The sequence below is a fragment of the Crinia signifera genome, chromosome 4 (genome assembly GCF_055691185.1).
Source record: "Crinia signifera chromosome 4, ASM5569118v1, whole genome shotgun sequence".
NCBI lineage: Eukaryota > Metazoa > Chordata > Amphibia > Anura > Myobatrachidae > Crinia > Crinia signifera.
This window is the reverse complement of record NC_139220.1, coordinates 242,182,779-242,208,112: the sequence shown is the minus strand read 5'-3', so window position 1 is coordinate 242,208,112 and position 25,334 is coordinate 242,182,779. Positions and strand designations below refer to the sequence as shown.

The 25,334-nt window shown below is 43.2% G+C and overlaps 1 protein-coding gene across 3 annotated transcripts in view; it reads left to right on the top strand.

Annotated features, from left to right (window-relative positions):
• The first annotated feature begins 719 nt into the window (after nucleotides 1-719).
• Nucleotides 720-25,334, top strand: part of LOC146075187 (cell surface hyaluronidase CEMIP2-like) — an 87,150-nt gene continuing 62,535 nt past the window's right edge. The window contains exons 1-3 of one of the 3 annotated variants that reach the window (XM_083184157.1): nucleotides 720-937; nucleotides 2,080-2,461; nucleotides 13,091-13,561. In XM_083184157.1, coding sequence (XP_083040283.1) covers nucleotides 2,146-2,461; nucleotides 13,091-13,561 — 787 coding nt within the window. In that variant the 5' untranslated portion in view covers nucleotides 720-937; nucleotides 2,080-2,145. Of the gene's footprint in view, nucleotides 938-1,203; nucleotides 1,295-2,079; nucleotides 2,466-13,090; nucleotides 13,562-25,334 lie in introns of those variants that run through there. The other 2 variants (XM_083184160.1, XM_083184158.1) reach the window with 2 other exon arrangements.

Below are 25,334 nucleotides of genomic sequence, written 5' to 3'. Positions count from 1 at the left end.
ATGGTGCCATTTTAAAATGGAGAAGGTGGATGTCTGAGTTTAATAGAATTTAAGTATTGCAAATAAAAATGTTAAAAAATGTTGGGAAGGAGGCCGTCACAATATTATAATGAAATATGACTGGTGCGTTGAACTGAACTGTTGATTGGTATTTAGACGGGGGCATATTTATTTGCAAACTGGCAATGGATCAACATTAGTAGGTTATTATGTTTGTTTTTTTACATCAGTTTAATATTTACACCTGGATGTCAATGGCATGCTTGTTTTGTGGACATCCATAACTAGGAAGAATCCTGAAAACACACATTGGCAGTGCCAATGTGCCAGGCGAGTCTGTAATCTCCACCTTTCAATGCCAGTGTTTCATACTGATCCCAATGACTGCCTTCTTCTGTAAGGTCTTCTGAGTTTGTAGGAAGTTATAAAATATACAACTTTCTAGCATGGGGACTGGACTCAGCTGTACCACTGCCTCCTCCCTGCTAATCCTGTATGTTTAAGTGTCATCCCTGTTTGTTTTACCTTTCGCATCATGGTTTGAGTTCTAAGTTCCAACCATAAACAGAGAGCTGTCAGTGCCGGCCTGGGCTCCGAGCCTTCTGACTGGTTGGGAATTGGTGCCTGCAGTGCTAATTACTCTTTTACTGTACAGACTGTGAGTTTAGATGCTGGAGGGGAGGAGGGCAGATCCTGCCTCATCTGTCTCTGAGATGTAAGAAGAGAGCACGGTGAGAACAGGGAGCCCATGAGAGAGGGGATAGGAGAAAGGGGAGGGGGCTGCCTGCCGGCAACTAATACTGAGAAGCCAGAAAGACCCAACAAGCAAATACAAGTGTAAATGTGTGCAGGATGCAGGACAATTCCAGCCGGACCCAGCGCTCCTGAGCTGTGACTGTCCAGGAGGAGGGGAAGTGGAGAGTTACCGGTGAGAGAGGTGAGAGGACGCAGCCTGTGGGACCGAATGTGCAGGGGGTTAGGTCCTGGGGGTGCACAGGGACAGAGGGTTACCAGCTGTCATTCCTTGCCCTGCAGTGCTCTCCTGCTTCCTTCCTATGAGAATTCATGTCCACCTCTCTCTTTCCTAGTCTGACTGTGACCCCCTGGAGTGTAACCCGCCCCCTCCAGCTTCTGCTCCTCCCTGCCCCGTGTCTGTCAGTGCTTCCTTCCCTGCTTCCTGCTCTCTTCATCATAGATGATGTTATATAGTGTGTGGGGAGGACCTGCAGGATGACAGTGTCACCAACTACTGATTAATGGCATTGAACATGTCACATAACTTCAGCTTAATACTGTACATATGTCATAGACTTAGAGGCAGATTTATCAAAGCTTGGAGTGAGATAAGCGGTTGTTGTACTATTTAACCTTGGAGAGAGATAATGTGGGGAGAGAGATAAGATACCAACCAATCAGCTTCATCATTTTTCAAATACAGCCTGTAACATGGAGGCTGGGGTTGTCTTACCTTATCTAAAACCAATCAGCTCCTGTCACTTTAAAGGCTCTGTTTGAAAAATTACAGAAGCGTGTACTTTATCTCTCATTGGGCCAGATGTACTAAGCTTGAAAAGTGATAAAATGGGGAGTGATAAACCACCAACCAATCAGCTCCTACCTGTCATTTTACCAGCTGTGTTTGAGAAATGATTGGTATGAGCAGATTGGTTGCTGGTTTATCACTCTCCATTTTATCACTTTTCAAGCTTCGTACATCTGTCCCTCAGAACTCTGATAAATTGAGAGTTTAAATTGTTATGTGAAATATCAAACTGGTGCATTCTTAATAAAAAAAAACATGTAAGTAATTTTTAAAGAGATGCATAGTATCAAATATGCATTGTTTCCATTTGCATTGTATTTGTAGGAACTATTGCTGACAAGTGAACTTTACCATTTGGTAGATATCTATTCCAGATGGCAGTACTGGTTCATATTTGCTGCAGTATGGAGATGGTTGTATAGTCATTCCATCACAGATGGGCTTATACATTGAATGTACACCTGACAGAAATGGGTATCACATCCATCTGTCTTATATCACACACTTAATAATGTATTTATGGATCTCATTTACAGACCAACTGGGTGCTCAGTCCGCACAAGTCCATATGTTGCAGGTTATTAGGCTCCTGTGGATTCACTATGAAACACTGCACATATGAAACCTGTAAACTCCCCATCCCAGCTGACTGTCTGCATTTCCAGTCCAGCACAGTTTGGCAGAAGGACGCTGCATATCCTGATTGGGGTATGGACAACACCTATCATCCACAGGAACACTGGACTAACAAACAAGATGTGGACATTTGCCTCTGCTGGGGCTACCTGACTGATCTAGGACGCTCCCCGAAGGAAAGTTTATCTGTGCTCCTCCAGTATCTGCCCAGCGCATCACTGGCTGTCCTGCTCATCCTGACACTCCTGTCCTGGAGGACCTGTGAAGCCGGAGGCCTAAACTGTTAGTAAGCAGAGGATGAGTCTGGGTAAACTTGTGGGACTGATAATGATGATGAGCTGAACGTCTGTTTTAAACTTTAAAGAATAATAGTCAGAGTGTGTGAAATGTGATTCTCCCAAGGGGTAAGCTTCAGGGTCTAATGTGGAGATTATTTCAGAAGGGAGATTTCTTAGTCAGCGAGATGTGTGCACTCATAAAGCCATCTATCTATATATCAGAGAGATCCAGATGATTGCACACACCACATGATACCTTGTGGAATTACTATGACTGTGTCACATGTTTTTCCACAGTTGGCTAATAGCTCCAACAAAGGCACACTTTAATTCTACCACTGCAAACAAGCCAGTACTGTTGCTGTAAGCATTGTATATTGCACTAAACTCATTCCATATTGATCCTTAATCAGGAGCAGACAAGCTATTTTCAAATCATCAATCATTATAATTACTGGAGAGGCAGGATTTAACGCTACCCACCACTTATGCAGTAGTAAAATAAAGTCAACATTTATTGTTTAACCTGATATTTTTATTACTTATTATAACTTTATTGGCAAGATCATTGCAGTGGTATCCCCGTGATCCTCCACACAGCATACCTAGAAGTGTGGATGTACACTGCAGTGGCAAACGCAGGATTTTCAGAAGGGGGTTTCCAGAGGGGCGGAGCAAAGCACGGAGATGGACACTTAGGTGACCCAGTATATGTCGGGTCAGTTAAAGTCAATATACAAAACAAAGTTATAGGATATGACCCTTCTTTGGCGCAATGCTGCCCCTAGCTCGTACTTATCCCTAGTTATCACCAAATAACTAAAACAATAATACAAGAAATACAGAGATGGACTTCCCAAGCTTCTGAGGCGCAACAACCATCCAGATGTTTTTCTGGCCGTCAGTACTTCATTTGATATGTCTGGTAATCTTTCCAATAATTTCTCCGGGGATAAATCAAAAAGAAAACCGCCAATTAGATGTAAACCAATACAAATAAATTCTACTATCTGGATTGAAGTAGGAGATCATAGACGGGCGTACCCAACTCACAATGTGGATGGCACTGTATGTGCACGTAGCGGGTTCTTGCTCCGTTGATCAAATCTCTATGATTTTCCTCTCAACTCCAGATGATGTGTGTACCATAAAAATAAAATTAAATAACAATGTGTGATTCTATTTAACTACAACGTATGAGTTTCTTTCGTGATGGGAAAAAGAATCTCGTAGGCGCACCTAACTCACTTAAAACAAGGGGGAGGCACACACATAGAGGTTTCTTTTCCTATATCAAATCAACGTGTATTTGTGAAGAAAAGGTAGGCGTACCCTACTCACGGTAAGTATGGAATGGTATAAGCCCGTAGCAGGTTCTTTGCCTTCCCTTTCAAGTTTCCAAAGTGTTTCAAATATTCTCCATTCAATGTGTATACATAAAAGATAAAAAGATAAGCAATGTGTAGTCTCGTCGCTACTTCCTATATCTCATTCAAAGATCTATAGGACAGCGGGATTTTTACCAAGGATTTATGGTGATAAATGTACATCCGTACCGGGACTCACACTGAGTGGTGCTTTCAACATGTGCATAAAGGTTTCTTTACGTGCTCTTTACTTGTGAACAAGAATCCTTCACCAAGTGGAAAGACAATAATTCTATACCCCGTCTGAGTGAGGATTCCTTAATATTCGTCGTATTGGCGTACCCCAACTTACGATTGGGAAGATCTTTACACTCCCGTAGCGTTTTCTTTTTGCCCTGTGCTGCTGGTACTGTACTGGGAGATCCTCATCCAGACATATACCCGATATCCAATGTTGGGTAGGTAAGATGTGATGGCTGCTCACTCTCCACACTGGCTGTCGACGCGTTTCGGTGACTAGCACCTTTATCAAGACATCTTGATGTCTTGATAAAGGTGCTAGTCACCGAAACGCGTCGACAGCCAGTGTGGAGAGTGAGCAGCCATCACATCTTACCTACCCAACATTGGATATCGGGTATATGTCTGGATGAGGATCTCCCAGTACAGTACCAGCAGCACAGGGCAAAAAGAAAACGCTACGGGAGTGTAAAGATCTTCCCAATCGTAAGTTGGGGTACGCCAATACGACGAATATTAAGGAATCCTCACTCAGACGGGGTATAGAATTATTGTCTTTCCACTTGGTGAAGGATTCTTGTTCACAAGTAAAGAGCACGTAAAGAAACCTTTATGCACATGTTGAAAGCACCACTCAGTGTGAGTCCCGGTACGGATGTACATTTATCACCATAAATCCTTGGTAAAAATCCCGCTGTCCTATAGATCTTTGAATGAGATATAGGAAGTAGCGACGAGACTACACATTGCTTATCTTTTTATCTTTTATGTATACACATTGAATGGAGAATATTTGAAACACTTTGGAAACTTGAAAGGGAAGGCAAAGAACCTGCTACGGGCTTATACCATTCCATACTTACCGTGAGTAGGGTACGCCTACCTTTTCTTCACAAATACACGTTGATTTGATATAGGAAAAGAAACCTCTATGTGTGTGCCTCCCCCTTGTTTTAAGTGAGTGAGGTGCGCCTACGAGATTCTTTTTCCCATCACGAAAGAAACTCATACGTTGTAGTTAAATAGAATCACACATTGTTATTTAATTTTATTTTTATGGTACACACATCATCTGGAGTTGAGAGGAAAATCATAGAGATTTGATCAACGGAGCAAGAACCCGCTACGTGCACATACAGTGCCATCCACACTGTGAGTTGGGTACGCCCGTCTATGATCTCCTACTTCAATCCAGATAGTAGAATTTATTTGTATTGGTTTACATCTAATTGGCGGTTTTCTTTTTGATTTATCCCCGTAGAAATTATTGGAAAGATTACCAGACATATCAAATGAAGTACTGACGGCCAGAAAAACATCTGGATGGTTGTTGCGCCTCAGAAGCTTGGGAAGTCCATCTCTGTATTTCTTGGGTCAGTTAAAGTATTATAGATAGACCAAATGTATATAAATAATAATAATTAAAAAAAAATATATATATATATATATATACATATACATATATATACATATATATATATATACATATATATACATATATATATATATATATATATATATATATATATATATATATACAGGGGCATCAACAGCAGTGTAGACCCCTGGGCATAGCAATGTATTGGGGCACTTACCGATCCTCCAGCAATCTGCCAACGAGAATATAAAACTACATACCAGGTGTGTGGAGCTGGAGCAGTAACCAGCTGCTCGAAGGCTGATATCTCTGATTTTGGGAACAGTAGAGACAAGCTACTAGTGTCCATCAAAGGGGGAGAATCCCAGCTTTTGGAATATACCCTCAAAAAAACTCTAAATCAGACAGAACCTGAAATATCTGACTGGGAAGAGCAATTAATAGGCTTGGATGGGGACCACTGTTTTGAAGTCAGATATCTCCGGTTCCCAAGGGCCGATTTTTAAAATTCTTATACCCATGGAAAGAGGGAACCCTCAGCTTTCAGCCTAGGGTCCTTAGACTCCTGGGGGGGGTTCTGGGTACTCAGAAACCCCCCTGCGTGCGCTACTGCACTGCTACATCTGAGAGGCGTGTCATGCAATCACTTAAATCCACATGTAGATGAGCCCCAAAGCAGTCAGTAAGTGCTACTGTACTTGTTGAAAAAAGACATTGTTATGTGTCAGGGCTTGTTCATGGATTGTGTTTTACATGTTGTTTCATATAAGTGGTCAATAGAAACCTTATACTGCTTTCACATCGCTAAATGCAGGGTCGCACCGGGACTTTGAAACGGTTCAGTCCCGGCGAGGCCCTGTGTTTTGGGATGTTCACATCCCCTCTGTGAACCGGCATTATTTTCGGTTTTCTGATGTCATGAGGGGACACGGTGGGGAGTTGGCGTATCATCTGGGGCGGGGAGGAGGCAGCGCTTAGAGCTGGCGCTGCTCCAAGTGCTGCCTCCTCCATAGTGTGAACGGGAAACAAGTCGCTTGACCCGTTTAACCCATTCACACCGCACAGCAACATGGCAACGAACCGGTAAGAACTCTTCTTTCTTACCGGTTCTTATTGCCATGTTGCTACCTGTTTGCGGCACACAGTAAGGCCCTTATTCTGATTGACGCGGACTTTACCGCATACTTTCGGATCGCGTCTTTACGGCGTCTGCGCATGCGTGGAGAACGCTACGCGCATGTGCCACGCCTTGACTCGGTACCAGTTCGGCCAAATCCCGTCCAAAACTGTTCACCGCTATCAGTCGGGAAATAGGGGCGTATTATGGGCGTCATGCGGAATGACACATGGGCGTAGTTTCAAAGTGGGCAAAACGGGGCGGAAACATGGGCGGACACGGGGGAGTACACTTATGTTGGGGGGCGTACATTCGGAAACCACTCCGAATGCACGCGATCAAAAAGGGCAGAAATGTGCGGTGTCCACAAGTGTACTATTGCTTTGCGGACACCACTCGTTCATGCGGTAGGCGAACGTACGCCTAATGACTACAACCATTAACACCTGAACCCAATAGAATCTACTCCTTTACTCATTACTCACTAATAGGACGCTTGTCAGTGCTTTAATTGAAACCATTGCACTTCAATTGCTGTAAGGGTTAATGTGTGCAATGCATGTGTTAGGCATGCTTGTAAGGATATATTGGCATCTAATTGATTCCAATTCCAAATAAGCTGTTTTTTATGAGGATAGGTAGTTGAATAAGTGGGTCATGTGATGTATTGCAGAAGATACTTCATAGTGGGTTGTTTGGCGTAAATACTCCGCTTACGGGCGGTAGCACCGCTTGGCTCCCGTTCGGATGCGGTATTTCCGAGCATACTCTGTAATACTCTGTAATACCGTGCAGAATCTGAGTGTTTCTCCCGCACACGCATGGTTTGTATGTCGTCCATAAACACGCCCTGTTCTTAAAGAGTGAGTCCGTCCGAATGCGGAGGACACGTGGGCGTTTCTACGGACGATGGCCGCATGCGGCAAAACACCGTGGCGTGCGGACCGCTCCGTAAGAATGCGGGAATATCCGCACCGATCTGAATAAGGGCCTAAGCCCTTTCACATTGCACTAATTACCGTGTCGAACCGGCAAGAATCCGACTTGTACCCGGTAATTAGTTGCGATGTGAAAGGGGTATAATTTAATATGCATGTAGCCATAGGGATCATTGTGCTTTATAACCAATGCAGGGAAATTGCACTGATGATTCCATTAAATGTATACATCTCTGATATTCCCCCCCCCCCCCCCCCCCCCCAAAAAAAAAAATGTAACAACTGCATAATGTGAGTAAGGTGAAATCACGGAGATTGCTAGATTCTTCAGGGAGATAGGGAAATTACTGCTATTTCACGGAGTCTCCTGTACAATGCAGGTGGGTAGACCCCTATGCCACACAGGATAGCTGCAGTTGAGATCCAGAAACTAGTTGATGAGCTGTAATGTTGGCAGGAACTCTGTTGAATGTGCAATGGTACTACAAGTGCCATCATTCCCTGAAACATTTGTGCCGCCTTGGCATTCTGGGATTTCTAATTTTCACAACAGTTGGAAAGACACGTGTTGCATATCTGTTCATCTTTATCTATCTGAGAGTTCCATCAGCTGTGTCTTTGTAAACAGCTGTGTTTCCAGACAAGCCAAATTGCAGTCACTGAAGTCATTTTCATCCACCCCTAAAGTCTCTGCACGATGGTATCTTACATGTCTTATCTTGTTAAACATTTGGAGGTGGCTGCTTTTCAGCAGTTATTTCAGAGCATGAGATTTCAGAAAGTTCTGTTACAAAAGATAACCATGGTTTTTCCTTTGCAGGGGTGGGGGACCTTTGGCCTTCCAGCTGTTGTTGAACTACACATGCCAGCATGCCCTGCTACAGGTTTGCTATTTGGGCATGATAAAACTGTTGCTGTGCATTCTGGGATGTGTAGTTCAACAACAGCTGGAGGGTTAAAGGTTCCCCATCCTTCATATAGAGCAGTGGTTCCCAACCCTGGTCCTCAAGTTCCCCCAACAGTGCAAGTTTTCCAGGTCTCCACACAGAAAATAATTAGCTCCACCTGTGGATCTTTTAAAATGTGTCTGAATAATGAGTGCACCTGCCGGGTGACCTGGAAACGTACATTGTTGGGGGTCCTTGAGGACCAAGGTTGGGAACCACTGCTATAGAGCCTATAAAGCAGTTGACCCAAACATTTTTGAATCTTGACAAAGTATCAGAGTTGTTTTCACAGAACCCCCGAGCCAAAGGTTTCTTATTGAGTAATAAAAAGAAAAACTATTAAATGAATTGTTATGTTTACATTTCATCCTGAAATTAAATTATGAGATGAGAGACAAGATTCACTTCTGTTTGTCCTGATATTTCATGACTGACAGCTACCAGCATTGGTTTTGCCTATTACATTGACCATAAATAATTTAAATTGGTCCTGAGCCACTAACCTAGGCCCCCTAAAAATGCCCCGAGGCACCCCAGGCACACAGTTTGGGAACCACTTCTATAGAGAATAACTATTACATATCTATTATGTTAAGAAAGCAGAGTCCCTTTTTAAAGACTTTAGAATGATTTGAAAGAGAATTTAATCCATAGGGGGAGGTATAGCAAATCTTTAAAAAAGGTCAAATGGAAATGTTGTCCATAGCAACTAATCCGATTATCATTATTTTATAGAATGTACTAGTTTAGAGGTTACCAACCACATTCCTCAAGGCACACTAACAGTCCAGGTTATAAGGCTCGCTATAATTGAACCCAGGTAACTTAATTAGTACCATGGTTATTTGATTTAAACATGGATACCACTAAACACCTGGACTGTAATACCCCTTTTCTATTGTTGCATTAAACTGAGTTATTCCCTGATCTACCCAGGTCACAGCTTGGTGTAAAAGGGTTCTTGACAAATAACCCAGGTCATCTGACCTTGGTAGCTATTAGGGTTGGACACAGCTAACAGGTCAGTGTAAACAGCTCGGACCGGGTTATACTACCCAGATTATGTTTAAAAGCTGCTTATTGGCTGTGTATGCAGAGGTCCACCAGGTTCAGTGTAAATGGGGCTGACCCGGGAATAACCCTGATCCAAGGTGCAGTGTAAACAGGGCCTGACCCCGGTTATAATCGTCTCCAGAAATCTGGGTCAGACCTTGGTTATTGGTGGAAAAGTTGTATTAGTGTGCCTTAGTACTGAGTTTGGGAAACCCTTTACTAGATACATGATAGTTAGAATCTGACTGTAATGGGCAACTCTCCTATTTGTGCTTTTAATATCATCAAGTACCACCCACAGGTAATGCTTTGTGAATTTCTGCCTGTGGAAGCAGATGGTATAATTACTGACATAGATCCGCAAAACGGAAGCGGTCATCTATTAGAATGAACTTAGGTCTACAGTCATTAGGTCGACCCCACTAGGTCGACTGGCAGGAAGGTCGACCTGACTTAAGGTCGACATGGGCCAGGGTCGACATGACTTATGGTCGAATTTGCATAAAGGTCGACATGAGGAAGGTCGACTGGTCATAAGGTCGACGTGGGTTTTTCACTGTTTTTTGAGCCGACATGTGCCGACAGGCGGTATTTCATGCCCTACCATCCACTAGGGCAGTGGTTCCCAACCCTGGTCCTCAAGTACCCCCAACAGTGCATGTTTTCCAGGTCTCCACACAGAATCACAGGTGACATAATTAGCTCCACCTGTGGATCTTTTAAAATGTGTCTGAATAATGAGTGCACCTGCCGGGTCACCTGGAAAACATGCACTGTTGGGGGTACTTGAGGACCAGGGTTGGGAACCACTGCACTAGGGCGTGGAGGAGGTTATTAAAGCTGTGGCGAGCGAAGCGAGCCACCGTGCCCGAAGCATTGCGAGCGTCCGACTCTCATTGCCAACTGTGTCCATGTCGACTGTGTCGACATTCGGGTCAAAAAACAGTGAAAAACCCATGTCGACCTTATGACCAGTCGACCTTCCTCATGTCGACCTTTATGCAAATTCGACCTTAAGTCATGTCGACCTTGGCCCATGTCGACCTTAAGTCAGGTCGACCTTCCTGCCAGTCGACCTAGTGGGGTCGACCTAATGACTGTAGACCTAAGTGTGGTCTGACAGATGTACCGATTCCCTCAAAACACAGTCTGTTGGTGGTGCCCATACTCTTATGTATATGGCTTTTTCCACACAAGTTCAACCCATAAACCATGTAAAAAGTACCATATCGTATGTGTTTTACCTCCGGATCTGATCTGATGCATGGTCCCGTGCACATCAGATCCGGTGATTGTGTGCAAAAGCAGCATATATGGTGTATCATATGTGATCATGTTGCCATGGAGCCCGGTGTATAGTTGGTGAGGTATCGCATGCGATACCTCATAGTAGTGTATGGGGCCCAATAGTGTTTTAATTAATATCCATATACAAAGAAAGAAAACATCTATTATTGTGAAACACTGATATCTTATCTTCTCAGATTATTTGATGACCCTTTACATTGCCGTTTTGTACCCGGGATGCTGATACCCCTTTCAGACTGGCGGCAGTACCGGGCTTATTGCCGGATCGGCCCATGTTTGCCCATGTTTGCAGTGCTGACGCTTGGATATGAGATCCTCTCCTTGTGTTGCCTCTTCCTATGCTGTAAATGGGTGCAAGGTCGTATCAACCAGGGTGACCTATTTACACTGCACTGTGACTCAAGTAGGTCACAGGTATTCAACCCTTGGACTTACCTAGGTTGAATTGCCAGGTTGCTCGACACAAGTTATATTTACTGGCCTCTTTCAAACTAAGCATAATCCTGGGTTTCTGCGCATTCACATGCAATAACCTGAGGTATTTCTGCTAGTCTGAAAGGTGTGTTTCTCTCGTATATTATTATTATTGATATATAAGGCTCCAAAGTGCTAAATATTAGAATACTGGTCATAAATTAAACCGTGACATACATGGTAGACAAAATAAATAGATATGCAAACATAGGTAGTGAGGGTCGGGGCCAGAGTAAGGAGCCCATGGGCAACTGACCTGTGAGGGTCCCTCCATCCTTCACTCAAAACTTTAAAAAAAATGAAGCAGTTGAATTAATATTCAGCAGTTGTAGAACCACCTCTTGCAGGCATCCACCAATCATAGATCGAACCTCCCCACCGCCAATTCAGGCAGCATTCAGCAAGTGGATGCTACTCAGAAACTGAAGTATTGCAATTTTGTTCTCTGGGTTGTGCAATCCTAGAGGCTCCTTCCAACTGTTCTACTGAGACCGCATTGCAGCAACATTTGAAGTTACCATTCATAATCCTGAAGTACTATGGAGAACATTGGGGGTGGAGAGGGTAAGAGAAGGTGGGCATGCTGTGGAATTTGGCATGATTAAATTGCTCTATTGATATCTAGTTAGAAACAATTGCTGTAATTAAATCAGAGTTGTGCTTTTATAATTGAATTTAACAACGTGTCTGTAAAATGTAGCTAGTCAATACATTTTTTTAAATTGTCAGTAAAAATCTGTACAAGATTCTGGTACTGTGGGCCTAATTCATGTTTGCACCCTGTTTTCATGCAGTGGAGTGTTTGTCTGTAGACTGTGCATGTGGCTGACAGCGTGAATGTAACTGCCTTGCTCATGGTGAGGATTTAATGGCGGAATGATTGACAGGAATGGCAATGTGGGCGAGTCAACGGGTAGTGGCGATAAAAATGTTGGCCTGTTATGGTTGTTTTTGGGTCCTCTCTTTTCATTTCAAGGCAGCAGCTATATTTGCTAACATTAGCAGTTCCGTAGCCTAGAAAGTCGTACTTGCTAAAGCATATGTGTGCGTCTGCCAACATGAATTATGCCCTGTGTACTGTATTATAATGCATGGATGCAGGATGGAGGGATGAATGGATGAAGTTATTTGTTCTGACCAGTTCACAGTGGTTCAATGGGGGTAATTCAGACCTGATAGCATGGCCCTAAAAATTGGCTTGGCCAGCGTTCCGTTAAGCCTCTGCCTTGCAAGTGTGAAATCCCTCCTTGTGAATTAATGTGCTCACTTTGCGAATGTATGTGTATGGCTACACATCTATGCTCAGCCCAGCGAATATATCCAAAACCCATCGTAACATGCTCACCAGCAAATGATTTTTACACTGGGCACAAGTCATCACAGGCTCAGACTAGCCAGAGACTTACTCGGCGGTGCAATGGAAAAAGGCATATCAGGCCTGGAGCTGATGTTACACACCCTCCGCTAAATGACCAGACATGCCTAGTGTTCCCCCAGACACTCCCAGCATCCTTAGCACTCCACTAAATGACCGGTCACCAACCATAGGCGCCTATTTGCGATCATAAATAGTAAAAGGCTTTCATCACAGGACAGCTTCACGCATGTGCACTGCGACACCCATACGCATGTGCACTCTATCGATAATCAGCCACTATGCGAATTCACAGCTGTGCAATCAGTTCTGAGTTACCCCCCCATATGTAAATTAAAGATCACATTAACCTGTAAAGAATTAAATGTTTCACCTGATTTTCATTGTTACACATTACGTTAAACAATCACCAACTATCATTTTATTTTCTGTTTAGTATTGTCAAACAGCAGTTTTGATGACCCCATCTCCTCTTTGAGACACCCGGATTTCATAGTGAGAAGATCCAGACGAGAGACTCCAGATGGCTACAATGTACATGGATACAATGCTGTGACAGATGAAAGCCATGCTTTGAACATGCAGTGGAAGGGGAAGATATGGCCCTGTGCTGTCCTCCTCAAACTATCTCGACATGTTTTGGTTTCTGCTGTAGGGTCAAACCTGGCTTGGAATATCTTTCCTTATGACAGCTGTGACCAGGATTTGAAGCCAACGGAGAACCTTATCAGCCCTCTGAAGCTCTTGCACGTTAATGTGAAACCACTGCTGCTCCACAGAGTCCTGAGATTCTTGGGAGAATTGGGATTTCTAGTAGAGTCCCAACAATCTAAAGCACTTTCTCTGTTAAAGAAGAAATTTTACAAATCCGGAAAGCCAGCGAAGAACCCCAGCTTGCAGTCCTCTGGTAGGTGATTAATATGGACAATGCATGCTGGGCCTCTGCCTCCTGTATCCTTCTGCCACCTCTGGGCCTCATTCACAAATTACGCACAGCGCAAAATTATCTATTGTACAAATGGGCCTAAATGTCAACCAAAAGCTAGGTTTATTGAGCAAAAAGCTGGGGGTGACAATATCCGCTCATTCACGGGAATAAATTCTAGAAAAAAAATCATAACTTACCCATGCCGTCTCTCTACACGCTTCTATACAATAAATGACTGCCATCTTTGAGATTGCTGGATAGATCTAGCCATCCACCAATCAGCAAGCAGAAAGACAAAGACATGTGGTGTCTTGTGGCAGTGTGGGTGACAGGTAGAGAATGCTATACTCTGGGTGTAATTCACAATCATTCTCTAGCAGCCTCCCGATAAGTTCTAGAGGCATCAGCCTGGGATGCAAATACCTCAGGGCCACTCTCTGCTGCTCGAAGACCCTAAAATTGTGCGGTAATGAGCATCTTCCCAGCATGCCTATACGGTAAGAGGGCATGGCTGTATGGTGTTGCATGTCCATTGCACAGTGAATCTTCACATTTTGCTACCTCACTACACAAATACTTGTAATTGGCCATAATATCACTTGAAACTGAAGAGTATGCACAGGTCTGACCATTTAGATGCCCCATTTTGCGCTGTGTATTCAGTTCATCTGTAAATGAGACCCTCTGTTTATTGCTATTCTGCATGCTTTATGAATGTTAATACTAATTGTATCCTTTATATCTATGGCACCAATATAGTCCATAAGTTGTGGGGGGGGGGGGGGAACAAACATACATACAATGTACAATTATTAACAGGACTGCAACAAATAGTACAATTTAAGGTGAAAGGGATGTATAGATCTTGCAATATAAAGAAGATTAGGGAAATAATACTTGGGATAACACCAGGGTATTTAGCAAATTTGGTAAACATCTTGGAAAAAATGTGTTTTTGAAGAATGTTTGATAGTTTGAAGGTAAACAGTTCTACACCTTTCATGTCACATAAATAGCCCGGAGCCAGGTTATTGCCGGATCGACCCAGCTCAACGTGCAGTGTTAAAACATCACTAGTCAACCCGGGTTGGACCTGGGTGGATGGGTAGATAAAAGCTACAGACCCAGGATATTCGACCTGGGTCTGTGAAAAAAAGAATGTTGATTGGCAGGTTAGAGTGGTCATTTAAAATTAGAGAAAATATTCAAGAATTGACAAAGAGTTACAGAATGGATCATTTTAGAATCGCCGTTAAATTAAAAATGGATTGAAGTGGTGCCAAGTTTGATCATTGGAAGGTTTAAATGATGAGGGCTTGAAGTCATGTTTTAGTAGTGTCATTTGTGAAGTAAAGGTCGATGTTTGAGATGCATTTTTTTTTTATAGTATATTTTTTATTGAAAAAAAGCAAATTAAATTATGGTGATACAGAAGTGTAATAAGGTAGACTAAAAGCATCATATAACAATAAACCAATAATCTGAAAATATGCAGATCAAGCGTCTGAATACACATTTGGGGGTTCATTTAAATTGAAAGGGGGGAAGAACCCCTGAAAGTAAGGCTGATTTGGAAATATGACTTTAACAAAGTAAAAGGACCAAATCATAATCTAGGGGTAACGTAAGGCCTAGAACATCCCTAATAAGGGTAAACATTTTGTTTCAAAATGGGCATAATGCAGGGCACTCCCAAAAGACATGAAAAAATGGTACCACTGCAGGCCATATCCTATGTAGTTTAGAAGGGGTTAGATAAAGTCTATTCAGTAGTTTATCATGCATTTTGGTATGGCTGGTACATTCAGATAGGGAGAAAGAAGATAGCTCTATACATTTCCATTGTTTAATGGTGAAAGTGCACTGAAAGTCAGTCTCCCGCTTGATCTGAACAGAGAATTTCATTGTGAAATTTGGGGGATTAACAGATCATGCCAAATGTATATGGCACCCCATGAGGAGGATTTAGCCAGTTTACTTAAAACATTATCTGGGGGAGTCATAAATACAGCAGGGTTTGTGCCAATGAATCTAGCCATAGCTTAAGTTGAAAGTAGTAAAACCAGGCAGGTGGGTTTAAATGACATTTAACCCTTTGAGTGACAAGGGAATTTGTCAAAATAGGTATGCAAATTGGCAAGCAAACATTTTTATTCATCATAATGACCTGTAATGTTTACCTTATAAAGGAAATATAATCTTTTTTTTTTTTTTGCACAACCTTTTTCATTTGCATTTGTATAACAAATGTGGGCAACGCTGGCATTTTTAGTGGATATTGTGCACTTCTCTCACAAATATGTTGGCACTCAAAGATTTAACATTAAGGTCAGAAAATGATTTTTAAAAATGCGGAAAAAGTCAGTTAGGGACCCAATACTACACTGATTCCAAAAGGAAATAGGAAGATGGGGCAGAACGCTCAGAGCGAAACATTTCTAGTAGGAAGGAAAAAGGTCAAAAAAGGATGAGTGCCTAAGATCCCAAACCCTCAGGGTATTGAAAACAGCTGCAGGGGATTGTGAGTGGAGCTGCCAGGGAATATAAAGATCTGGCAAAGGGAAATCTTAAAGGATGGCATGTTCTAACTCCACCCATGGCTTAGAATGAGGGGAAGGAACCTATCACAAAATTGAGAAAGTAGGGTGGCTTCATGATACCTAGCCAATTCAGGAAGAGTGAGACCCTCCTGGAATTTCGAGCAGATCATATGGGTATAAGCCAGCCTTGGAGGCTTGAACTTCCGCACATAGGAAAGCATCAATCGCTTCATCTGACATGTTAATTTGCAGTGTTTTGTACAAGGGATAGCACAAAATAAGTGCATTCATTTAGGCAACAATATCATTTTAAATGCCTCTAGTTGGCCCAACCAAGAGACCTCATGAGACATCCATGCAATAGTTAGATACATTAATTGAGACAGTAAGGGGATGTAGTTAACATTCTGAATGTCTGAAGGAATGGAGATTCCCAAAAGTCCTTCTAAGTAAATGGTAAATGTTTTTTCAACAGGGGATATATTAATAGAGAGGGCATCTAATTTAGTAGGATTTGGTTTATAATATGAGGCAGCACTGGAATTGTCCAACATTGACTGGAGGGAAAACAACGAGGTGTCCAGGCCACTAACAAACATAAAACATTGGGTAGTATTCAATGCCGATCGCCGTAGTCGTTGAGGGGTTAAACAGCGAGGATCACAGAAAACCAGAGATCCTCACTGTTTAACCCCCTCGCCGGCCGCTCGCTATATTCAACGTTCCGGGGGAATCCTCACCGTCACAGGTCAGCAAGGATTATCCCAAACAGTGAAACCCATGGCTAATGCAGCGAATCAGCTGCATTTCACCGCGAGTTTCGCTGCTTCAGCAGCAAAATACGCCGATTCCCCCTCTCTCCAAAAACAGAGCAAGGGGGAATCGACGTATTAGGAGGGTCAGTTGAATACTGTGGGGGCAGGCAGGGACAGCGAGCAGGCAGACCTGCCGGCTATCACCGCTCGCCCACGGCATTGAATATACCCCAATGTCTGCAAAGATGCACAATCTGTGAGAGGTATTACAGACCTGGGAATCTCTGAATATAAATGGATCGTCTGAGCAAGTAGCTCAATGGCTAACACGGGAGGGAGCAGCAGCCCAGTCTAGTGCCATTCAAGATGGGAAAGAGGAGGAAAGAAAGCCAGTGCTAAAGATCCTAGCTCAATCCTATCTGAGGGACCATAATAAAGGACAAAGATAGAACGAATAATAACCCCAGTGGAGTTTATACAATGATTTTTTCAGCATCAAGAAAGAGAGAAAGAAATTGAGACAGTGGGAGTTGCCCTTTTAATCAAATCAAAAACCCTACTAGTATTAATGTAAGCCCGAAGGCCAGAACAAAGCCCACTTGGTCTGAGTGTATAATTTGCTGGTGTAAAGAGTTTAAGTGTTTATCTATTAATTTATTGTCAATTTTCATATGTATTAATGAACACTATGGAACAGTAAGTCTTACATCTAGAGGAGTCCTTATCAGACTTCGGTACAGTCACAATTTGAGCCCCAACCATTTCCACTGGAAAAGGTCCAGCACTAGAAGCTTCCGCATAAAGCTGCAAGAAAAGCGGGCAAAGGACCTCAGTAAATGTGGAATAGAATGAATTACTAAAACCACCAGGGTCTTTCTTTATTGGTTTATTAATTACCAGCTGTATTTCCTCTAGAGCAGTGTTTTTCAACCAGTGTGCCGTGGCACACTAGTGTGCCTTGAGCTTTTCTCAAGTGTGCCCCCAGATCTAGAGATGCCCAAACCCATTTACAGCCACCACCAATTCAACTGTTATTTACTGGTCTCTTCTTTTCATGTAAAGGGCCAATATATTTTATTTTTGTTACCTGTGGGGATCAGTGTGATTGTTTTTAATGTGGGGGCCCATAGGTTTGTTTTTTTCCTGTGGTGGCCAATGTGTTTTGCCCCGTGGGGATCTCATGGTGTGCCTTGGCAATTTTAAAGTCCTTTTTAGTGTGCCCCAAGGTAAAAAGGTTGAAAATCACTGCTCTAGAGACCAAGGGGCGTTCAAAGTTGTCAGGCTATCATCATCCAGTGAAAGGAGAGGGACGCTATCTAAAAAATAAAAAAATAGTGACAGCGGAGTGTTGGGAAATAGAAGAATCCTTGTGTAAATTATACATCCTTAGCATAATACCCGGAAAAGAGATTAACAATATCAAAGGGATTAAGACATTGAGTACCGGAGGGGGAAACTAGACACTTAATCCGATTACGGGCCTGTCAGCCATGGAGTTTACATGCTAATTGACTGAAAGTTTTATTTCAGCTGTATGGAATTTATGGCAGTGGTGAGCAAGAACAGAATACACATGGAGCAGGAAAAGTTTCTGGAGCTGGTGCCTCACGTCTTGGAGCTGTTTACATAAAGCTCTGGTTGGGTGAATGGATTCTTAGACTCCAAGAGCTGACTCCAGATCATATTGCTTTTTGGAGAATGATCTTTAAATTGAGCACCCTTCTGAATGAAGGCACCTGGGAGTACTTCTATCAATGCACACCAATAGGTACATATAGAAGTATCATCTGGGCAATTGGTCTTTGTGTTTAAGGTGAGAGAGTCAGTAAGGACCGTCAGAGTCTCGGGAGCGGTCTACTAGTGTTCAGGAACTTGGCAGGGATGAGCCAGTATTGTATTTTCCGTTCTCTAAGTGCCTTTGTGATAGGTTGGAAAGATATCTGTTTGGTAATGGTATAGATCGAGAGGTCAGGGATGAGTTGCAGGTTGTCAAGGACTTCTGTATCCTCTGCCATACATGCAGCTTTGACTATGTGCTCCCTAAAGTGAAAAAAATATAGACGTAATAGGGCATCTCGCGTGGAACTGCCTGTAGCAGAACAGGGCTTGGGAAGGCGGTGGATTTTATAGATCAGTAAGTCCCAGTCCTCTGCAGATGGTAATCATTTCTTGAAAAGGGTTATAGAAAAATCACAGAGAGCATCAGGAGACACGAATTCCGGGACACCCCTGATCTTGACATTATTTCTTCTGGACCCTTATTCCAGGTCAGGGAGCTTGTCCATTACAGTTGAGAGTTTCACCAGTACCACATTTTGGGATAGAAAGGAGATCATTGTTAGAGGAAACTAGCTCCTGCATTTCTTTTAATTCTCCCGATTATTAGTACAATAGCCAATAATTGTCACTACATGTTGTCTGATAGAGGTCTGAAGGTCAGAAATGAGATCAGTCCGAGTGAGTGGAGCATCAGCAGAAAAATCAGGTTCTGGATCTGAATCTGGCAAAAAGGCCATTTTGGAGACAGATTCCACAAGGGACATCCCAGGAGCACTGGATAAGGGTTTCCATGAGAGACTAATCTGATAGGAGGAGCAAGGGTAATGTATACTGTAGGTAAAATGTAGTGCAGGGTAGACACAGCCTAGCCACAATATATCAGCAAGTAGAGGGCTAAAGATGGCATCCACAGTCCATGATTTTCAGGTGCTGTGTGGGGGCCCAGGAGTCCAGGGTTCCCTCCATAGGGAGAGAGATAGCTAGGGGAGGCAGGAGACAAGCGAACACTGAGGGAGATCTGAAGGCTCACACCCGGGGTCAGGGAGCAGGCAGGTGGAGGCAGAGGTGAGGGAAAGAAGCAGGAAGCCCCAGTACAGTGCTTCCAGCCAGCAGTCTCATCAGGCCACATCTCGGAGATATAATTCTAAGCACAGATTACATGGTAATAAATAGATAATAAGGAGCTCAGTTTTGGGCATTTAAACTTACAGATAACATTAAGTAGAGGAAGGACATGAAGATGAAGACAACTTAGAAATAGTCACTGGTGTTAGTGAAAGCAACAGGAGTGATTGCACACTGCACAGCAGAGAGGTGGTACCAAAACAAACCCTGTTGATTGTGTTTCTTGTCCTAGCAGTGATCTCTACTGTGTGGATGCGTTAGAAACTGCAAAACAGAGTAAAAGAATGGTCATTAGATATGGTGAGAAATAGAACAGAAGAGTCTCTTTTAGGTAAAAAACCCAAGGGTCTGTAGGAGTAAATAAGGTGCTACAGTACAGAGGGCAGAAGATAGATCTATTAACAATAGTAATGAATCATGACTCTTTAAGGGTATATTACAGGCATTCATGAAGTTTTGAAACAAGTGGAATATTAGAAATGTTATCTTGAGAGGAGGAATGAATAATTGCTGTTTTATGATGACCATAATTAATGACAGATAATGAGGAATCAGAGCCTTTTGAGTAAGAGGTAAGGTAGTAGGGCTGCAGGTGGAGGGAAGGGCAGACATTTCAGTATGGAGCAGGAGAATGATGGCATCTGCAGGGAACGGGAAAAGTGTTATGTGCGACTGTGAATCTGCTGATTGTGTTAATATTGTCCTTAAAGTAACAGATCAATACTTTAGCAGTGAGATTAGAGTTGGCTGTCTGTACTCTTGGCCTAAGGAGGGAATTGTCAGTACAGAAGTCATATTCAAGGTTCATAGACAAAGAAGAAATGAAAGATGTATTGTAGGTTTGTTTTTCTTGGTTAAGCGCGTAAAATGGGATAATGAGAAATAATTTACCAGGGAAGTGTTACAGTGCGATGCGGTGGACCTGAATCATTTTTTCAAGTGTGCTTGTTTGTTATGCCAAGGTTGCTCTTACCAATAACAGGAGGTGCTGTAAATGTCCTGAGTCAAATGTTAGCGATTGCTTGCAGTGTTCTTTGTCCAAATATGATGTGCGGGTAAAGTGGTATTGCACTATAATGGTGAGGGGTGTGTCTTGGTGAGAGAAATCCGTGGTGGCATGTTGAAGAATGATCTGGGTGAAGGAAGTAATAGTTGGTCAGGCAAGAATGGCAAATCAAGATGAGATGAAACACTTTGCTGTGTGGGAAGATGAATTAAATAGATGAAACCGAAGGAAGAAGAGAAAGAAAAACATTTTGCACCTGCACAAGGATATCAATACAGGTGTTAAGTTGCTCAGTATAAGTATTTATTATGGTGCGCACACACTATATGATATGCTCCATGAGCGATATCATTATCAATTTTCATGGAACTCCCCAGCAACTAGAATGGCAAGTGTGTCAGCCAAGCAGAGAAAAGCTCTATACTGTATATCAATCTGATGAGTCCATAAATAAAACTGCCATGCAATTAAAGGGGTTAAAGAGCTTAAAGCTAAAGAGCTTAAACCCATTAAAGCAACAGCCAAGCCGCATTCCCTCATCCCACCCTTCATTACGCTGCCCTGTTGACTAGACGGTGTCACATGTGACCCGGACATTCCAGTGTTTATATTAGGCAATATGTATGATTTGCTGCTCTGATCCTGCAAGTCGTGCTGAGATCAGCCTGATGTGTTCCCACACTAATGGGCCTACACACAGTGTTCTGAGCAATGCTGCTTCACTCAGAAAGTTCAGGTCTCTCAGCACACAGCGCTGCACAGTGCTGCTTCTGAGCAAGGTGTCAGGGGCAGTGTCGGCGGAAGATACAGACCCGCGGGGACACTCATTTAAATCACTGTGTGGTCTACACACAGGGCCTGATTCTGGTTGGTTTGCAAAAGCAAATTCATTCTTTAATGGACAAAACCATGTGCAGTGTAACATGTGAAGGGAGAGTTAAGGTGCCCTTACACTTATCTGATTTCACCCGATTCCGACGGATCGGGCCAAGAAATTGGCCCAAATTGGATGTGTTTGTCATCCCACGACCTGATGCGTAGTCCCGTGCGCATCATGTCAGACCCTACAGATGGATCCTGCTGCAGGTTAAATCTGTTGGATCGGACCCATCAGTTGCACATTGCGGGTGCTTTTTAGCATCCACGATGTGTTGGTCCGATCCATAGGTGTGAGCCAGTGGTGAAGCACCACTCGCACACACCTATGTGAAGGGGGAGGGCAGCACAAACGCCCGGGGGCTGTGGGTGGAGTGGCGGGGCGGGCAGTCTGCACGGAAACAAAAAAGATACCTGGGAAGAGTGGGGACCGGGCTGTGTGAAGCGCCTGGGGGCTGTGGGTACAGCGGCGGAGCCGGCAGTCTGCAGTATCCGGGAAGCACTGAGTGAGCGGACACCGTGGACATCGGTGGCAGAATTTGAAAATTCAAAAGATAGGCTCAGATAGGGGAGCTCAGAGGAAATTAGGTCTGACTAATGTATGGGGGCCTTTACATTTTGGTGGGGTGTGTTCAAACTGAAATCTAAATTGCAGTGTGAAAATAAAGTATTTACCCTGCACAGAAACAAAATAACTCACCCAAATCTAGGATTAGAACCAGACTCAGGCTCACTCCGTGATTTTCAGGCATTTAATGAGCAATTTAGAGAAATAATATAAATTCGCTCCTGAAATACCTGAATATCGCTCTATGTGTAGGGCCTATAAGCGTATAGACTATAAAAGATGGGAAAGTTAGAAATGAGGCTAGACTGGAGATGACATCAATATATATGCCACAGCAGCCTGCTTAATACCAGTGTAAATAACCATAGGACAGGCAGTATTTAGGTATGTGGTCAAGCTTTCTGTGAGATACTGTACAGCAGGTTTAAATTTGGAAAGATCTTTGATAGAGGTTAGTTTATATCACACTGAATAGGAATTCCAGATTGCTCACTTAAAATGCAATAATTAGGAACTGTCAGATTAATATGATTATTGCTGTCTCATTATCTAGTAGGATAAATGTGAGGACCATGCAAGATAAAGGTAGGCTTAAAGCAGGAGAGAGTGAGAAGAAGCAGATGTGTGTGTGGGATTTATAGGATTACTGTTTGCAATCTGCAATGGATAGTAATGCAGTGAGTCTGGGAATTAATGTAAACAGCTAGTGGGAGCTAAACAGTGGGATGGGATCAGAGATGGAGATGCATTAGGATGGCATTAATTACAGGTGAGTAATAAATGTCGCAGAGAACATTATTTCCCTTTGTTTTCATACTGTACATACATTACTTGTCGCTCTCCAGCTGGTGCTGTCCTGCCATACTTCCATACCATGCTGTCATCTATCAGTGCAGGTAAGGAAACCGGGGGCTGCCCAGCTGCTCAGTGAGTGCTGGGCACGCCCCCAAAATGATTTAAATGGGCCTGCCACTCAACTCAGGACCCCGCCCACCCTCCCTCTGGTGCTGCAGGTCTCACTAAAAATGGGATGTATGTATAAAGTACTCAATGGCAATATTTGTTTAGATGGTCAATGTTTTCCAACTGCATGCGTCTAAAACGCTAAAAAGTCACACAGCCCATGCGTCCTACAGTGTGTGTGCACACAGAGGCTCGGTTGCGGGATATTTAAAGTATCTCATAAAGTAAACGTGCTGGGCAATACTGGTTGAGGACTGGGAGGTGGGTATCCATATGTTTAGAGATGGTCCACCTTATAGGTGCGATATGGGAGTGTTGCAGGCATGTCACTGAACTGGTTGTGAATTCAGATGCTTAATCGCTCACAAGCAGGTTGGTTTTGCCTTATAAATGATTGCCGCTTTAAAACTATGGGCATTCTCGCCCAAAATCCCGCACCTTCAGCAACTGAAACCCTTTAACATTTACCTGCACATCTATGAACAAAGAGGGATGAGAGGGATGTTAATATGAGAGACGTCTCTGATGAAGCTGCGAAACGCAGATAAAGGGCCCTATTCAGACCTGCTTACTAAGCTGCGAGTGTTCCGAGCCCAGCAAGTAGGTAAACGACACAAGGCCAAGCCCCCTGTGCATGTCTATGAAGGACAGCAGTGTCATTCACTGAATCACAGCAGTGCACACAGTGGGAAAATCACTCACCGTTGAATGATTTTCTCCCTGCTCGCAGCGCTGAGTATGTCTAGACTTACTCAGCGTTGCGAAGGCCGTGGGAAGAAGGAGGCCTCTGCTGATGTCCGCGTCCCTCCCAACTGACTGGGAATGCCTGTGATTTCTGGGGCACTCCCAGAAAACACTGGCGTTCCGCCCCCAAATGCCCAAATCACCTTGCGTACGGCCAGCAATGGTTAGCCTTCACATATTTTTTGCAAAGTCTGTTTGCAGAGGGAGACACATATCCTTAATAAAGGCTATATAAAAATCTGGGGTAATTACTTTGTTGATATTAATCGTAAAATACAGTACAGTACTTTATATGTGGATGAGAGATTACGACGACACATACAATGGAAATGTATTGAGTCTAACAGAACTGTTCACAAAACAATGGGAATTGTAAAAGTGCTGGTGCTTAAAATGAACAAAATGACATTCCTTCGTGGCATAGGGAGAGATGGAGAAGGGGGATGAAGAAAAGAGGGAGGGAAAGAAGAGAGAATGGAGCATGAGCAACAGAACAGTATGTCTAGGTTAGAGAACTAGAATCCTCTTTGTACAACAAAAGGGGTCCTCTACAGTACGTTGCCTATAAAGGAACCAATCAGTGGATTCCGAAGGCTTCATGATACAGTATGTGAACACATAAATGTGTTCTTTTAAATAAAAATACACTTATAAGTAGAGACAGGATTATATGCAACATAAAAAGCTTGAAATATGCATGCAAATATGCATGAAAAATACTTAATATATGCATGAAAAATACTTAATATATGCATGAAAAGTGTTAACATATGCTACATCAAATAATAAAAAAAGTAATTTTGAACTTATTTATTTAAAAATCAGCATTCAATTAGTTGCAAATAAAAAAAAATTCTTTCTGGCTGCTACAGCAGACTGCAGCGTCCAAAGCTCTTCTTGCATCAACTACACGGACCCTCATCGCCGATGGACCAAATGTCAGCATAGTGTGTGAGGGCGACGCAGTGGAAGGCTTCCTCCCTGCGCCACATACTCACTGTGACACAGCATTTCCTCCGCGCCGCATGATGTCACAACCCTTCTGCCCACCTCCTCTGCTGCAGAAGTCTGTCTCTTGGTGTAAAGTCCCAGGCCAGGGGCAGGCAAAGGTTCAGGAGCTTCGTAATGGCATCCGCCCCGTACTGACTTTTATCAACATGGATTGGCAGCCTAGAGCAGTACATCCAAGGTTCCCCACACTGCGCACATATTGCCCCACACTGCGCACTCTACCACTACCTGGCCAGCAGCAGCAGGGCAAAGCAGTGCTGTGACTCGCGGGTGGAAAGGGGGAGGGGCCTAAAATATGCACCATCACTAGATTTTAGGTAAAATATGCAATAACCAGTGAGAATGGTCAAAATATGCAAATGCATATGCAAATATGCAATTGCAT